The sequence below is a fragment of the Nothoprocta perdicaria genome, unplaced genomic scaffold, assembly GCF_003342845.1.
Source record: "Nothoprocta perdicaria isolate Ctin4 unplaced genomic scaffold, notPer1 scaffold_3, whole genome shotgun sequence".
Taxonomy (NCBI): domain Eukaryota; kingdom Metazoa; phylum Chordata; class Aves; order Tinamiformes; family Tinamidae; genus Nothoprocta; species Nothoprocta perdicaria.
Genome location: NW_020455532.1, coordinates 553,055 through 570,673, shown reverse-complemented (window position 1 = coordinate 570,673; position 17,619 = coordinate 553,055). Strand labels below are relative to the sequence as shown.

General features: G+C 58.0%; 1 protein-coding gene across 1 annotated transcript in view; it reads right to left on the bottom strand.

Annotated features, from left to right (window-relative positions):
- NOL4L (nucleolar protein 4 like) overlaps positions 1–17,408 on the bottom strand; it is a 35,825-nt gene extending 18,417 nt beyond the window's left edge. Inside the window, exons 1-4 of the mRNA XM_026041975.1 lie at positions 17,343–17,408; positions 14,501–14,656; positions 10,955–11,066; positions 6,871–6,980 (exon numbers count right to left, since the gene is read on the bottom strand). Of these exons, the coding sequence (XP_025897760.1) occupies positions 6,871–6,980; positions 10,955–11,066; positions 14,501–14,656; positions 17,343–17,408 (444 nt within the window). The remainder of the gene's footprint in view (positions 1–6,870; positions 6,981–10,954; positions 11,067–14,500; positions 14,657–17,342) is intronic.
- Positions 17,409–17,619: the final 211 nt, after the last annotated feature.

Genomic DNA, 17,619 nt, shown 5'->3' with positions numbered 1-17,619 from the left:
GGGCTCGTGGGCGGAGGGGGGCGCGGGCGGCAGGGCAACAACGAGGACGCGCGGGGCTCCCGGGCATCGYGGCCTCGGCCGCGTGGCCTCGCTCGTGCAGGGACCCGCGCGGAGGCCGTCAGTGCCAGCGGGAATGGCCGGGTGCGAGGCCACCACGGMGGGGAGGCTGCGCGTCCTCCCGCCCGGCCTCCTCTGCGGAGCCCGCGGCTGCGGGCCAGGCCGGGCACACGGTGCTGGGTGCCCCATGGGGACGGGCACCGCTGTCCCCCGGGCTGTGCTGGCTCCCGYTCCACAGCCGCTCCTCCCTGGAGCTAAAATAAAATCCTGACCATTTAAGGTGAACAGGAGACTGGTCCGGGCTGCAAGGAGCCGTCGTTAACCCCGGCGTCCCCGCACGGAGCCTCCCCGCGCCGGGCTGCCCTCGGCATCACCCACTCCGGGGAGAGCCAGGATGGGGGCTCCCAGCACCCCTACACCCGCGGGACCGGGAATGGCCGCCCTGCTCCGCACGGCCTGGCCACACGGGCGCACTTACTTCACACTAAGTGCCTTTGTGTGGGCTGGGCTAATCCACTTTGACAACGGATTGACCTAAATTTTGCACGGGCGAACCCAGCGTCGAGCGGATGCGTCCATGTGGGAAGCGGCACCGGAGCGGCCGCGGCCCTGTGCGTGGGGCTGGGAGCCAGGAGCGGCACCGCTGGTGCCGCGCGGGGACGGGGACGGCGCTGGCACCGGGCGGCTCCAAAAGCTGCACGTGAAGTTCCCTCTGAGCGGGTATCCTTGCATTGAAATTATCCGGGGGGAAATAAMAGGCAATTAGGTACAGGATCGGCAGAGGTGATCTATCAAACTGTCAGGAATGGGGTAAGTGTCTTAGGGGATTAAAAAAACAAACAAAACATCATAAAGCAGTACTACTCCTATTATATAATACACACCAAATATATTATTTATAAGCGCCTTCYCTCCCTGCCTCTCGCAGCGTGTCCGTTACTTGCGAGCGCTGCTCGTGCTCGGAGCCACCGGCCGCGCGCAGCCTCGTGCCGGTCACTTGATGTCCTTGTGCCTCCCCCAAGTGGGTCAAGGGGCCCGGGGAGCCGCCGGCCGCCCCTCGGCCCCGCCGCCACCAACCGCAGTCACGAGGGCTGCCGGCCCGGGACAACGGGGCATTTTTCCTGGTTTCCTGTATGTGGTGCCSGGAGCGCTCTCGGGAGTTAGAGGGGAGGCAGGATTTGGGATGCAGCAGAGCGGGTGGAGGGCTCTGCTCCTGCTTCGTGTGGGCCACCCTTCCCATTAGAGGAGCGGTGACACCTGCGAGAGGAAAGGCGCTTTTCCCGGGAATCAGGGTGTGCAGGGGGACGGGCACGAGCAGCTGCTCGGGGTGGAACAGCCCAAACAGCCTCAGCCGCGCAGCGGTGCCCGGGAGCCCGACCGGGCCCCTTCCCGGCCCGCACGGGAGGCGAGGGCAGCACCTGGAGCGGCCCGCGCGCTCGGGCCGGCCCGTCCAAGCCAGCCCGTTACCCCATTACCCGGGCGGGGGTAACTTCCCTACCCCGACTTGCGCTTAGGCACTGGAGGGAGGATGGGGCCGCGCGCCCTGGAAGCCCGTGCTCCTCAAAACCCTTTAGTTTTGCCGTGCTCGGCCTCAGGACGCTTTTCCTCGCTYGCTCTTTGGCAGTTATCAGCAAATTCACTTTGGTGACTTTTCAAAGTCCAGTTACAGGTGAACCCTGGAGCTGCAGGAAGCCCCTCAGCCTTGGTCCTAGCCCAGGCCCTGCCCAACAGCAGCCAGGTCTAAGACGCTCCCTTCCGCCGCTGTGCCCCTCTGCGAGACCCCCTTGCAGAGCAGAGCTGGGCGCCGGGGAGGCTTCCTAGTGCTCGGAAATGTATTAAAAATTAACCTCGGCCAACGAAGSTCTTCCCAAGCACGGAAGGGACCTGTGCACGGAAGCTGCCTTGACTTGCYGCTTTAGAGGTGTGTATTTCTGGAGTGCTTAGCACCCATCTGATTGCTCACGGACTAGGAAGTAGCTTCCCATCCTCACGCTATACAAACATGATCCCACTTCCTCGCGGGTCCAGAAACACTCCAGGGCTCCCAGCCTCTCTGCACACCCATCACGGCAGCAATGGGGCTCTCAGCACCCTTGGGGGTTCCCTTCGCTCCTGCCTCCTCCTCATCCGCACTGTTTCAGCCGGAGCGCTTTCTCCTCTAGTTCTCCTAATTTTTCCGCTTGTTTCCATTTATGACTTTCTATTTTTAACTGCTGCCCTCAATTTGCCAATGGCAGATGAACTTTTGGCCAAAACTGTTTGCTCCCTTGATGGCAGAATCCAACATGATTCCTTTTAAAAACCTGCCTGTTCTCATCCCGAGCCCTCTGCCTGGATTCCTGCCCCCAACAACTCCTGCAATTTTTCCATGCTGGGACATRGGGATATTTAGTGCTTTTGTAGCTGCAGGCACACATGCGTTGCTGGCTGGAATTATCCTCTGGTTGCCCAGATTCAGCATAATTGGGTCAAGATCTCCCAGCCCGTTTTATAATTTGCTCTCCTTTCCCGTCAGGATGGAACCCGGAAGAGCTCGTGCCGAGCGGGCGCAATTCCAGCCGCTGGGCGAGGACGAGTGAAACGTGGAGCGGGTCTCGCGGGCGCCAGGAAAGCCGCTGCTCGCCCCGTACCAGCAGCTTCGCTCCCAGTGCGAGAGACCCCCAAACCCTGCGACGAAGAGCGAAATCCCGGGAAAACCCTCCCCATGGATGGATCAGCCCTTCCCAGCGAGGGCTGCTCCCGGGAGGGCAGGGGCTTTGAATCGTGGGCTGCGACCCTGGGCAGCCCCGGGCACCGGCAGCCCCTGGGCGCAGCTCTCACCCACKCAGAACACGCGCAAACTTCGCACCTTTAGAATCACCTCATCTCTAAATACCAGTAATTGGATATTTTCCCCAGCCTTCAATGCAAACATCTGTATCCAAGTCTCAGAACAGAATAACCTATAAGTTTCCACTAACTTAATTGATTTTTCTAAGGCCAATTTAGCTATTCCAAGGCATCRTCATTTGTAGACAATTACTGAACTTTGATTAATCAGCCTTTATCTGCTACATGCCAAAATACAAAGTGTCTGTGCACATTGGGGCCGCACAAAGGATGCTTCGCTTCTGAATCAAAGCTCTTAACTGCTCTGCATGAGGAATGTGTTAGGTGGCTGCTATTGCAAGAGGCTCGAGAGAGCTCATCTAGGGTAGTATCCATCCATCCATCCATCCATCCATCCATCCATCCATCCATCCATCCATCCATCCACCAACCCATCTGCCTAGCTACCTACCTACCTACGTACCTATCCATCCATCCACCCATCCATCCCTCCATCCTYCCCTCCCCTGGCAACCTCCTAGCAATTTTCGTGCTGTTGGAAGCGAAGCGGCTCCCTGTCGCGTTTCGGGGGGTTTAGCCTGAAGCCCCTCTCCGCGACGGCCCCTTCTCTTTGCACAAGAGCTTTCCCATCCCCGCTCCTGCTCCCAGTCCCGCCGCGGCTCCGGTTGCAGCCGGCAGCGCCGGGGCCGGCCGCAGCACATCCATAGCAACGGGAGGGAGGGAGGGAGGCTCCTGTTATCCCGTTACGTGCCCTCCTGCTGCGGAAGGCGCCTCCGGACGCGGCTCCGGGCACCGCAGAGCTGCGGCTGCGGGTTCAGCGTGGGGCTTGTTGGCTTCGCCCCTCGGTTCCCAGGGCCGCGGTGGAAAACGCGGAGCGTGAGGAATAAACCCGGGAGGGGGTTGGAGGAGACAGCAAAGATCGTCCGGAAAATGGCTGCAAGGAACCTGCACACCCCATTATTTAAAAACACTAATAATTGTCATTTGAAAATGAGGTGGAGGGATCGTTATAGATAAACATCCAACACCTCCTTTGCATTCCTTTCTCTGCTAGATTGAAAAGGTCACAAGTTGGGAGGATGCTTTACTGCCTCGGTAGACACCCTGAAACACGGCTGATTGCGCCCTGTGCGCAGGGGAAGGGCTGGTTTTTCTCACCTCTGTGAGAACTGGTGCAGGAGCGGGATGCAAGGAGGCTCCCGGCCCGCAGCCCCCGCGCGCTCTCGCAGCCCGGTTCGAGTGCCGTGGGTCAGAGCCATTCCCACTCATGCCAGGAGAAACGCGCAGGCCTCAAGAAATACATTGATCTTCACTGACGTGAGAAAATCGTTGGATTCCCTCGTGCTCCGAGCGCTTTCCTGCAACGTGGCGATTCGCCCTCGAGCTCGGTGCGTTCTGCAGGGCCGCCTCGTTTGCCAGAGCCCTGCAAGGGGCTCCGCGCCTCGCTGGCCCCGTCCCCAGCACGGCCCAAGGGCGCCCTCGGAGGCTCCCCTGCCCGTGCTCCGCTCTGTGGACACCCCTGCCCTAACACTGCTCTGTGTGCTCAGCAGCACCAGTGAATTACACTTAGGTGCACATTGTTTCCCTGGATAATGAAGTTAAAAGGCCACTTTGGCATAAACGCACTTGCCGTTACCCCAAGCGATGCAAGTTCTTCCTGGTGCTGCTACGTACAAATAATTGCTCTTGGCAAAAGCCGGGCGGAACACGAGGCCCTTGTATCCCCCAGGAGCCTTGGGAGAGCGTCCCCAGGGGTGTCCCCGTGTCTCTGAGCCGGTGGCACCTCCGTCCCCCAGTGCTCCTCTGTCCCCCCGTCCGTGTCCCGCAGGGAGCCACTCGGCTCCTGCTCTGGAGCCTCCCTGGCCTTGCAGCGATCCCTTGAAGGGCAAATTTGCCTTCTGCCAAAGAGCCTTTTCCCTCGGCTGCTGCAGCTTGAAAAGCTTAGAAAGCCGCWTTGCAACGCAGCAAAGAGAGATTARCACGGGGAAAACTTTAGAGGCTGCGAAACCAAATCAAGCCGTTGAGTTATGGTCTCAGGCAACAACTGCCGGCCGCCCCAGCTGGTCCCCTGCGTGCTCCCGCCCCACAAATGCCATTAYTGCCGTCAGGGCCGGCTGCAAGAAACACAGCACACCTCTCCAGCCAGTGAGAGGCCCGAGTGAAACAAAGTCAGGCTTTGCACTCCTCAAGCCTCTAAACGACCACAGCAAACTTCTCCGGACGAGCAGCCCTCGACGCCCAGCTTCTAAACTCCGGTTCTGGACCTAACTGTTCTGGCTTCCAGGGGACTTTTTCATTTTAAGGACAACATGGAACTGCAAGTTTAATTTTGCACCTGTAATTTGGATACAGGAATTTAATTAAGCTTCGTTGTACACTTCTCTTGAACCAAGCTTTGGAGCCAACACGACCAAGCAGTGGAAAAGGCGTAAATGGCAATCAGAAAACCTCTCCGGGTGCCTTTTTTGTGTGTCTCAAACTCAACTTGAGGGAACCTCCTCAGATATTGAAGAGGAAGCTTAGCTCCACGAGCAACTAAGTCCTTAACCTCGGGGAGAAAAGCTTGATAGTTAATGTTAGATACAGCAGTAAATTTGGAATCTCAACACTTCTCTGCAAGGAGTTGCCCCAGACCCAGCAAACGCTTCACATAACCTCATGACAGTCGGAAAACGTTCGGCTTTGATCATATCTAGGCAAAAGCAGCTTTGAATCAGCAATCAGAYACCTGGAAGCACTGGATCCATTGATTCCATGCATCCAGCATTGGGCCACCCCTTTCCCAGCCAAGCTGCTCGTTTCAGAGCGTCTGGAAAGGAGGATTTGTCCCGTGGAGCTGTCCATAGTTCTACAGCAGAACCCTGAGCTCAGGGGAAAACTTTTCAAATCACATGGTTTTCACATCTTAAAACCTCTGGTATAAACCAGTGCCCAGAACCTTAAACTCACCCAAGCACCCAACACACACATAAGTAAAAAAGGTCCAAAACACAAACGCATTTGCTTTCAGGTGCTATTTTGTCCTCAGGCAACACTGACCTACTGAAATGGCTGATCCGTATCTATCTCTTCAGCTCCGGACAGCAAACTCGGAGCTGGCATTTCACAGCGCAGCCCGGATCCCCCAACATGCGTGTCCAGGTTGGCACCGGTTTTACAAACCCAGCCCCGGGAGCAGCTGCCCGGTCCGAGCTGCCGGCGCCGCCTCCCACCCGCCGGCGCACGCGGAGCTGCTCTGGTTTTTGTGGCCAGCGGCATCGTGTGAGACCCGATGCAGGTTTCAGGGTGCTAGAAAGCAAGCCCAACACGGGGTTTCAGTGATGGCTTGAGGTGAGCAGGGAAAACACACTCCTCTTTTTGTAACCCGTCTCCACAGTGCCCCAAGGCTCCCGCGGTCAATTCCGCAGCTGCAGAACTTCCGAAATCCTGAACACTGGAGTGGCCGCGTGGCAGCCTTTCCCCCCAGTCCCCGTTAAATTCCAGGGGCCCAAGGCTGTTACCCAATGACAGAGCCTTCTCCCATGGGGACACAGGAAGGGAGAGCGGCTACAGCGGAGCTTTGGCAGGCTGCCGACGCAACAGGAGCTCCCCGGGGAGCTGAAGCCGTGTCTGGGCTCAGGCACCTCCTGCTAGAGCTCCCAGGCAATTYGGAGGAAGCAAAGCCACCGGTTCCTGTGCCCGCCTTCAACGTCAGAACAATTGCTCAAAACAGGCGCATGTCTAAAGAACCCGCGGRCAGCTCTGGCCGCTAACCGCCCCCACGACACCTCTGCTCCTCTCCACCAACCGATGCCAAAGCAGCCCCAGCGTCGCGCGCGTTTCGCCCCGATCGCCCCCACAGCAGCAGTGACTGCACTCGCCCAACCCGACCTGTGCAGGTCTCCAAAATGCCCCTTGGGAATCACACGCGCCCAACGCCAGCGCCTCCCGTCCCCCATCCCGGCCGGACCGCGCGGCACCCGTGGTGCCGGTGCCGCCACTCACCTGCTCCTGGGAATTCATGACCCGCAGCTTCATCTGCTTCAGGTAGGTGGAGGTGAGGGGCATGTTGTAGTCGATGATCCCCGACACCAGCGAGGAGGGCGGCTCRCTCTCTGAGGAGCAGGACAAGAAGCACCCAGTCACACACGGGACGCACGGACCTGCCGTGCCTTATCRTAAGCAATTAACTAGAGGTAGTTAGATGCACTTAAAACACCCAAATAGAGTCGGTGCCTGCTAAGGTTCTTATAAGAATATGACCCTACCGAGAGGATAATTACAGAACAGATGTTGTTCTGGAAAAAAATAAAAGCATTGCTGTCACCTGTGGAAAAGACTATGCATAAAACATTTTTTTTTGCTCTACAAAACTAATTTGGAGCTGAGGATGAAACAAAGTCGTACCAGAGGTCTCAGATTCACCTCTGTGCAACCAGGATTTACACAGAGCTTGACAGGCAGGTGCCTCTTTTCAGCCTGCTTTGGCACTGCAAAGTCCTGCCAGTTTTGCTGGGCATTCCCTCAGGTAGGAGTGAACAGCAGGGCAGCTTATCAAGAATCTATCTGATGAAGATAATTTATAACGCTCTCATTAACACACAAACGTATCTTTTAAAGTCTGCAATTTAAATGGTTCCTGTTGATTCCTCTGGGTGCATCACACCGAGCGCTGGAGCCAGACCCTCCTGCGGACCCTTTTGGCTCCCCAACCTGGGAGAGGTCCAAAGCAGCCAATTCCCAAGGATTTTCCACAGTTTGCCACCTCTGCCGTCCTCGTGGCAGCACTTGCAGCCTCTCTGGGTAGGATGTGAGGACGCTACATTTATTTATTCCGCACCGAATTCAGCGGCTCATGCAACGCGCATGAGGGAGATGGCCATTCCCCACAGGAAAGGCCGCTGGGAGAAAGGAAGATCCTTTGTCTTCAGTTTAGGAGTTGCCCACGTGGGGATGGGCACGGAGGGCAGGGAAGGAGGGATCCTGGAGCTGGGGGCGAGCTGCTGGCGGGAGGCTCCGTCCCRGCTCTGAACCTCGCTGCCGCGCTGGCATTTTCCGAGTTTCGCAGCACTTCTGGCACTGCCTTTAGAAAGAGCCTCCACTGAGGGTTTTACAGCACTTTGGAAAACCCGTAACACCATCCGGGGCTGCTGCTCGGAAACGCCGAGTACCAAAACCGGCGAAACTCGGGAGTCCCCAGGAAGCCTCGCGCCTCCCAAGACACCAGATCCTGTGTCCCTAGGAAATGACCTGAACCAACAACATGSTCTGCAACTGACCTAAACAGCACAAACATCAGATTGGTTTTTGCAAATCTTCTGCATCAGGAGCCTAGTTAAGGCCATGGAACTAGCATGCTTATTTCCAGGTGCTGCTAGCTCATTCCTGGGCATCCGAAGCATTCTGGCATCTGGATATGGAAAGGGATGGCCAGAGCTCCCCTGACCATCAGCTCAGTCAAATACAAAGGTGGAAAGCATTTAGGAATCTTGTAAACTTGGGAATCTTGTAACTCCTCTCCTCTTTTCTCAGGACTGTTTATCGCTTCTCTCTGTCATGTTTGGCCTGTAGATTAAGAGCACTTCTATGTCTCTATGCAATAAGCACACAAAATAACCCATTATTCTACTTGCAAAGATGTTATCTTGTGACTGAAAGCGCTAAAACCCCAGTGCCTACAAGAGCCCAGCTCTGCGGTGAGGGAGGAAAGGCTCCCACGGACAAAGATTTTCACAAGTTGGCCAAACGCGATGAAAAGCAACTCAGTCCACCCCCAAGATCAAATAAGTAAGCCAGCAACAGGAGATCAGAGGGAACGAAGCCACATCATTGAATCAATGAAACCTTTGACTGCACTGGGTCCGTGCAGCAGCACAAGCTGATAACCAAGGGGATTTTTTTTTCCCCCAAAAGACGTTTTCCTAGCGCGTGACAACAGAAATTTGAAACTTCCACTTGTTCCTTGCACGGCAATGGCAAACTGCACGTTGGAAAGCCCTGCACGGCTGCACTTGCAGCCTCCGGCCACCAAAGCAAGCCCAGGTTGACAGAGGAGCACAGAGCGCGACATCCTTTAGCAACAACAAATTCCCTGTGAATTTGGGTAACGACAAGAGATAAGAACATGAGCCTAAAAGCCAAAGACGTATTTTTAGCTGGAAGAGAATGAAAACCTTTGTTTTGAAGGGCCTTGGGGACTCCACGGGAACTGGCCACATCCTACAGAGCAAAAGGAGGCTACTGTCATCATTCACCTCATCTTTAAAAAGTTAACTTTATCACATGCCCCACATGCTGGCAATACAGATGGAACACTCGGGCAGAATGGCTTGAAACAAAACAGTTTCAATCCTAATTCCATGCTCGTATAATTCCTCTGGAATTACTCCTAGTTCAATAATAGAGCTAAGAAATCGCTGTGAAGTCCAGTGTTGTTCAAAGCCTCCAATGAGCAAGATAATTTGTTCTTACAAATTACGTTGGTGGCCTGCAGGGTTTGATGTCAGATATGTTTAATTAGGGATTTTCCTGATCACAAACCAAGTGTGTTGAGATTTGTTTAATGGACGAGAGAAGTAGGAGCAGACGGGAATTCTTCACTCTTCCCATCCTGCTGAGTTAGCTTTACCTCCACAGGTTTGTGTGGAGGTGTGGATGTGCTAATACAACTAAGCGTTTTTCCTATGGAAAATGTTCTACCTAAATGTTCTACCTAAAAATGTTCCCAACATTTTTAGGTGACCTGCTCCAAGTAAATTCCTCTAAATGTACTAGTGAAAATAGTCGCTGTTTCCCAATAAAAGCTTCCTTACCTAAGCAACTTCACGCATTTCCACAGGTCGCTATTTAAGCAATACGCAGAGCAGGAAGGTATTTGGGGCTCTCCATTGCTGGTGGGTACGAAGCAGGAGTTGGTGTGTGTGAGATTTTTTTTCCTCTTTCCCGTTTGGTTTATTTTTAAGGAGTTGGCAGGGGACAAGTTCCATGGCCAGCATTCCCCAAAAGCACCAAGAGGCGCTCGGGGCGGCCGYGGTCCTGCTGCCAGCGAGGCCGAGGACGGAATTTCTCCTGCCCTAACCTGAAAGAGGGACCGGGCCCTTCACAGGCAGGGCAGGGAAGCTGCTGGGATGGTGCTTGGGCTAACGAGCGTCCCAAATGATTATTTGATTATTGGGGAGAGTTCCTAAGAAACCTAACAAGCACAGCTGTTCAGTGAATGGCTATGGATAACTGGCACACATCCTGCACGTAATGAAACCTCGAGGCTGTCCAGAGGTCTGCTCCTAATAGCAAATAATGGAAAGAGCAGCAATTCCCTCTTGTTGGGTCCTTAGTTCATTTAATTCTGCYTCCCTATTTGATAATTCTGTTTCTGCCATATCACTTATGAAATATTCTAACTTTCTGCGATTTGTTTATGTATTTTTAAAGGAGGATATTTGTTTGAGGGAAAGTTCTCAGAGTCAGGTTGATGCTCTGCACTTGATTAGTTTGCAGTTCAGAAAAAATCCCATTACCTTTAACCATTTACTCTTGCAGGAGACTCGGTCCCATCTCATACTGTGTTGAGACCCTAGGAGCTGTACATCAGCTCAGCTTACAAAGGACCATAATGAGCTGAATACCACAGGTGACATGGTAAGTGGTTGCATTCCTGGACATAACTTTGATTATTCCACACTTCTTTATCCAAAACTTGAGTTATTGAGACATATTCAGCTTCTTCCACTACAAATTCATAGTTTAAAGGGAAAACTTCAGGTCACACTTTCCCAGTCCGCCCACACATAATTATGAGGTGATTGCAGACACATCCGCAATATTTTTGACCCAGGCTTTGTTACCTTGCCTGGGGGCAGGTGCACCCAGAAGGGAAACTCTTGGCTCAGAAGCAAAATTAAACTCATCAGCCCATTTCCATTCTCCGAGCGGAGAAAAGAGGCTGCTTAAACAGCAATGAATAAATCATATTTCAGAAAATTCTTCCAGCTCTGCTACAGAAGTGCATTAAAACCAACACAGGCTGGGAGACRCATTTGGGGAGACCTATGTGCTGAAGGGCGGGTGTCCCGCGCCGCGGGGCCCCTACCTTTGGGCTCCAGCCCGTTGGCGTTGAAGTGCATCCTCTTCTGGCACTCGGTGCAGCTCATGAGGAAGCGGGTGACGGCCTCCCGGGGCAGGAACGCGTAGGTCTCTGCGATCTGCGGGGACAGCGGGGCCATTGCCGGGAGAGCAGCACGAGGGTGGCCGGGGCGCGTGGCAGCCGCCGCGTCCCACCCTGCGCAGGGGACGTGGGTGCCCCGCAGAGCCCCCCGCTCGCTGGGACGGGGGCCGTGGGGAGTGTGGAGACCCCCGCTCAGCGCGTGGGACGGCGAGCGGCACGCGGAGCAGCGGAGACTGCACGAAAACGCAAACCCTCCATGTGCCTTTGTGGGCTCTGCCTCCCAGAGCCTCTCCTAGAGCCTCTCCCAGAGCCTCCTCTGCCTCCCAGAGCCTCCTTTCTCTTCCTCCTTGCGAGTTTGACAGCAAAGCTATGGATGTGTAGGAATCAAAGCAGAAAGTAAGGTCTCCTCAGTTCTGTTTCTGTTGTTAGTCACCACCATCCCGATAACCTGCAGAATCCATTAATCTTTGCTAAGGGCAGGGCACTTCTTCCCACGATGGCAATCAATTATTATTAATAATACTTTGCATTTCTGTGACATATTTTATCCAGGGAATTGTAAACATTTTTCTGAAAAGTAATGAACTAAACCTCCCTCCCTGAACCTATGAGATAGGCAAGTGTCTCTGGTATTTTATGGATGAGGAACAGCTAAAGGAGAAGTTTTTAAAACTTGGATGCCTAAACTTAAGCCCTATACCCAGAGCCAAGTATCTGGATAACATACCTGGAGTTCTGCTATTCCAACTAATTCCTCATAGCAGCAAGCTCAGAGCACTTCTGGAAACCGAGTCTACACTCTTTGCAGAAAGGGGGAAATAATTTTAAAGATTTTTTAAAGCCATGGGGACCATCAAAGGGTTTAGTCTGACCTTCTGCAGAGCACAAGCCAGGGAACCTCACCAGGCTCTGCTGCAGCCCAAGAGCTCGTGGAATACCCCCAGCCTCATTAGCAAAGGCACCTGGCCCTTACTGAAGGCTCTGCGGGCTGGAGGGGCTGCCCCTTCCGAGGGGAGTGGGCTCCTTCGCTGGGTCCCCTCCCTGCTTGCTCTAAGCAGCTTGTCCTGGCCTGGTGCTCGCAGCTCCAGGACGGGTCAGCGCAGGCAGATCCTGGTGCTTTGCGCAGGGCTGCAGGCACCGCAGCAGCAGCCGCAGCAGCTGCAGCAGAGCTCGGAGCGGGGCAGAGCTGCACGCAGAACCCCCGGGAGCAGCGAGAGCCAGGCAGGCAGCCCCGGACACCTCATGGCCTCTCCTCTGCCACCTCATTTAGTAACAAGAACTATAATAAAATAGAAATTGCAAGCAGCTTTCTAGCCCACGGGAAAGCCAGAAGAGTAAAGTTTAAGCTTGTTAAAAAGAAGGAAATAACTCTGCAGGAGCGGATGGGGCGAAGGGCAGAGGGTGTGCGGGCCAAGAGCTAAAACAGAGCTCAGCGAGCTGAACTGCTGGGGAAGAGAGGGCCGGTTTCTCCACTGAGCGGCAGCATCGTCCCAATTTCTGCGTGTTAATGTCAGATGGGTAGAAAGTTCAGACAGGGACCTTGTCCCAGCATTTCAAATGGAGGATGCAGCGCCTGCTCCTGGGAGGCTGCCTGCATCCAGACGCAGCCCCGTGCAGCTCCGTGCTGAGCTCGCGGGGCGCCCRGGGCTCGGCCACGCTGCAGCACCGGCAGCGCTGGCAGCGCGAGGGCCTGGAACCTGCTCAACAGAGCTGCCCTGCAGCACCCGGCCCCGCTCCCGCAGGCCCGGGGGTCTGCTCCAAGTGTTCAGCTAATTTTAGTGGTGCAGTTGTTATTTCTCAGCTGATTTGATGCTCTGCAGAGCAGACAGCTTCCTTGATGAGTTATCTCCCATCCAAATTCCCTTTCTGATTGCCTCCCTCTGGAGGTCATGGACAAGGGCAAACTCTCCARTGCCTCCCTAGTCAGAGATGGTGGAGAGAGGGCGAGGAAGCAGCCAGGGCCACTGGATCTGGCTGCTGGGAGCCTCCGGCAGCTCCCTGGGTGCTGCAGGGCCCCAGCTGCCACCGCGGCCACACAGGGACCCCAGGGGCACGAGGACGGGAGCCGCATCCTGCCGCCTGGGGGATTCTCRCTGCCCACATGGTGACTGCGGCTCCGGAGGAGGCTGCAGGGCTGTGTCCCGCTGGGGAGGCTGCAGGGCCGTGTCCCACCGCCCTCAGCAGCCCCGGGAAGGCTGGTGGACACAGCCRGCTCCCTGGAGGCCATGGGGTGCCCGGATTGTGCTGTGAGAGCTGCGCTGTGGAGAGCTGCGCTGCAGGAACCGGGGCAGGGCTGCAGCTCATGCGGGACATGAGCGGGAGGTTTCTGAATCACGGTCAGGCTGGTGGAGCTGCCCTTCTGACTGCGAAGAGGTCACCTGCCTGCGCTGCAGCCCCGCGGGGCACACGAGGGGTGTGCGTTGGGTCCTGCGGGGCTGCAGGGCGGTGGGYGCTGAAGGGGACATGAGTTGTGTGCCCAGCACCAGCCTGGCACTGCAGGGAACACAAGGTGTGTGCCCAGAGCCCCATGGGGCTGCAGTGCAGCTGGGTGCTGCAGGGGACACGAGGTGTGTGCCCAGTGTCCCACAGGGCTGCAGTGCAGCCAGGCAATGCAGGGGACACGAGGTGTGTGCCCAGCGCCCCACGGGCTGCCAGTGCTCCCGTCCACCGCGGGGCTGCACTCGGGCGCTCGCTGAGCGTGCGGAGCCCGCGGCCGGGCAGGCAGCGCAGAGCAGAGCAGGGCAGAGCAGAGCAGGGCAGGCTCCTCCCCGGAGGGCCCYGGGCAGCTCACCAAGCCCTGCATAATCTCAGGCATCATTGCAGAGAGCAGGGCAGCCGGCAGAGCTCTCCGGGATGATGAATACACCAGAGACACGAGCTGCCAGCCAGCCACTCCTGTCTCCAAGCGACCCGGTCCTTAGGGCCGCGGGACGCCAGAGAGGAGCTCCGGTCTCGACAGTAAATTCAGCTCTTCCTATAAAAGCTGGAGAGCCCAAGTATTTGCATCAAAGTGCTGTGCAGAGTCAGGAGAAACAGCAAGCTCCCTGGAGGAGCACGCTCCGAGCTAAATTATTCCTGACCTAACTAGAGTGGTTTCAGGATGGATGGAGCTGGTTCTCAGCATCCGTGCAGCACCTGGCAAGCTCTGCCCCTGCCTCCATTTTGTAGCGCAGGAGAGGGAGCGCGGGCTGCTCCTCGGGGCCGCGCTCCGTCCTGCCGCTCCGTGGCCCGCTCCGCAAGGAGGACGGAGACGCCTCCCTGCGGCCGCGGAGGGCAGGGAGGCAGATGGCACGGAGCAGCGGGCGCGAGCGCCGGGCAGCTGCCCCGCTCCCATCGCCAGTYCTGACCTTTCCTCTCCTCTTTCCTCCTCCTTTCCCAGACATGTCGGGCTGGCTTTGCCCCAGAAAGCCGCGCGGTCCCGCGCGTGCGGCGCAGCGCCTCGTGGGCCCCGTCCCCGCGCAGCCGTCTCACCGCTCGGTAGGTTTTCTTCTGCCCAGCATGTTTGGGGGCTTTGCCCGGCTCGGATGAGCTCTCCACATGCATGGAGTATATGATGTCAAAGAAATCTTCCACCACAGCGACGCGTTTCAGAGAGATGCCCTCGGGCTCCGACAGTCCATCTGCCCCCTACAACAGTGCAGGCAAGTTGCGTTAGTGTCAGCGCTGGGTGACAGGGGTGGCGAGGGCGGCCCGGGGCGCGTGGTGCAGGGACCCAGCAGGGCTCCCGGGGCCGGGGCAGGGGCGGCTGCTGCTGCTGCTGCTGCTGCTGCTACTGGAGCTGCTGGGGAAACTGGGCCAGGAACAAGGAGGCGAGCGGGGAGCCCAAACGAGCGGGGAAAGGTGGTGTTTGCAGAGGGGACGATCTCGCTGGGGAGGGAGCAGGGGCAGCGCGCGGGGCCTGTGCGGGACATTAAACCCCGCGGGAYCCCGAGCGGTGTGTGGGGCACAGGCTGCCCGCGGGGTTAGTGCAGTGTGTGGAGCCTGTGCGTGATGTCAAAGCCCCGCGGGACCCCGAATGGTGTGCAYGGTGCACAGACTGCCTGCGGGGTCAGCGCAGCGAGCGGCGCAGGACGCTCAGCTCCTTCCTTGGAAAGCACCACCCTGCTGCGTGGACCCGTGTCTATACATACCTAGATACAAACGTATACACACGATACCTCCCTTGCAGGCCTGCTTTCCCAGAAGATACACATGAGCGCAGCCCCGGTTGTGCACACAACGCTGCCGCGTGTCACCCGGCATAAAACAGCTTCTTTTGTTGTTTCTTTTGCTCGTGCGTTTACGCGCCGGCGAGTGCAGGCTGAGGGCTGCACGCGGAGCAAAAACTCAGCCTCCTAAACTCGCTTCTTGCTGGTGGTAACTGAGCTGCGTATGTGCTCATGTGCTGTATAAATGGAATAAACACTGTTCCCAAGTCACCAGCCCTGGGACTCTCAACAGCCGGTGTCAGCAAGGGTGTCCTGCTGCTGAGGAGCACCAGGGAAGCCTGTTTTGGTGGAAAGCACTGCGTGTTAAAGAAGGCTCCGCAGCCCTTCCCCGGTTCGGCACAGAGAGCATTCCCAGCAGCAGGACGGAACGGGAGCGCRGCCGGACAGGAGCAGGAGCCCTGCGTCACGCGCCACGGCGGCCGCAGCCAGGCGGGCGCTGGGCAGCACACGCGGGCGGCCCCGGGGAACATACAGCTCATTTCTCCTGTCACCGTTCGGGAGTCTCACTCGAATCCCGGCCATGGGTATTCCCCTGCCAAGGAGGAAGGGGCATTAGGAGGCTTCCTACAGACCAATAATCCTCGGAGCAGGGTTGAAACGAGGATAATTACGGGAACAGGACAAAGGAAAACGCATCATGAGAAAAGCACAGCCAGCTGCAAGGAAAGCCCTCCAAACTAAGCCGGTAACCCAGGCCATATGCAAGCCACTATTTCCAGGGCTATCCCGACCAGCTCGCTAATACCCGGTGCTTGCACTGCCGCGTTTCCCACCTCTCCCTTGCATTCGGAGCGACTGCATCGCAGTGCCTCAGGGTACCGCAATAGCCCCTCCGTGTCACGCTCCACACCAGCATTTTCTCCATCTCATTTGCCATTTGGAACTGGCAAGTAACCAAATAACCAACTGATATCACCAAAATTTGACCAGGGTTTAAGGGGATGTAGGTTCTGTGGGTWACCTCAGAGCTCCCTAGCCCTGCACGCACAGGGCAGAGCCCAGGGCACCGCAGGACGGCGTGCAAACCGAGGGCTTCGGGAAGCAACACAAAATCACTCGGGGATGAGAATATGGGATGCTCTTTATACCCTTCTGGTGAGGGGGGTATCTGGGAAGCCATCTGTGCCCCCTAGAAGGTGCAAACCCTTTTGGGAGCAGAATCCGGCCCCGGGAGAGCTGCGGTTTGCAGGGGAGGCCGCCACCGGCCTCCTCCGCGGCCGCCCCGCGGCTGCGGCGCCCGCCCCTCGCCCTGCTCCCCGCTATCTCTCGCCTCCTCCTGCTCCTCTCGGCCTCTTTTCCTCCCGGCTCGGCCTCTGCCTTTGTTTTTCCCAGTCTCCTCCTATCCYGCAGCCCCCGCGGCCCCGGCTGGTCCCGTGGCGCCGGCCCCTCCGCGGCCTCCCACCGTGGGGCAGCGTGGCCCCTTCCCGAGGCGCCGAGCGGGGCGCGCAGGGCCCGGCTGCAGCCCCCGGGCACCCAGCCGGGCACTGCGGCCCRGCCGACATCTTTGTTCTCCGGGCCTGGCTTTCCCTGCTGCGCTCCATGGCTCCCGGGCCTCTGCGGGGATGCGGAGGCCCCAGGGCCCATCTCGCCACACGGCCGCCATCCCCGCGCCGGCTCTGTCTGCCCTCGCGCCCGCCGGAGCGCGGCTCCTGCCTCATGGGCACCCAGCGCGGCCCCATTCCTGGCTGCGCTGCCCGCATGGAGAGGGGAATGGCCGGGCCGGGAAGGGGGGCGCGGGCCCAGCTGCACCGCGCGCCCGGCCGCCCCGCCGCCCGCCCTGATGGCTGCGGGCAGGAGGCAGAGGCCGCCGGGGCGGCGGGCGCGGGGCCGGCGGGCGCGGGGGGAGCCTGGCGGGCGCCCCAGAGGGAAGGCCCGGCCGGCTCCGGCTCCAGCAGCGCCTCCCCGGCAGGCAGGTAATGAGGGTCGCCATGGCAACGCGGCGCAGGAAGCGGCRCTGCCGGCCGATAATCCGCGCTCCCCCGAGCCGGGACGGCCCCGCGCCTGGCCCGCGCCGCCGCCGTTAGGTGCCAGCTGGCAGGGCCGGGCGGCGCCGGGAGCCCGTGCGGGACCCCGCGCTCGGCCGCGGCCACCGGCCCTGTGCGCACCTGCCCGGGCTCATACCCATCATACATGGCTTCCTGCCCCAAAAACACCGCTTCCTGCCCGATCATGGCCCCACTGCGGGACCCTCCGCCCCTGCTCCCACTTCCCGCTCCCGTCCCGCCGCCGCAGACGCTTCTGCCCTTCCAGCATCCGCGATCCTGCTCCCGCGCCCGGGAAAGGCCTCGCGCTTCCCTGGCGCTGCTTCCCCTCGGCGGGATTTTGCAGGGAAATCCATCAGGGCGCTGCGCAGGGGCAGGGGGGAAGCCCAGAGCCGAGCAG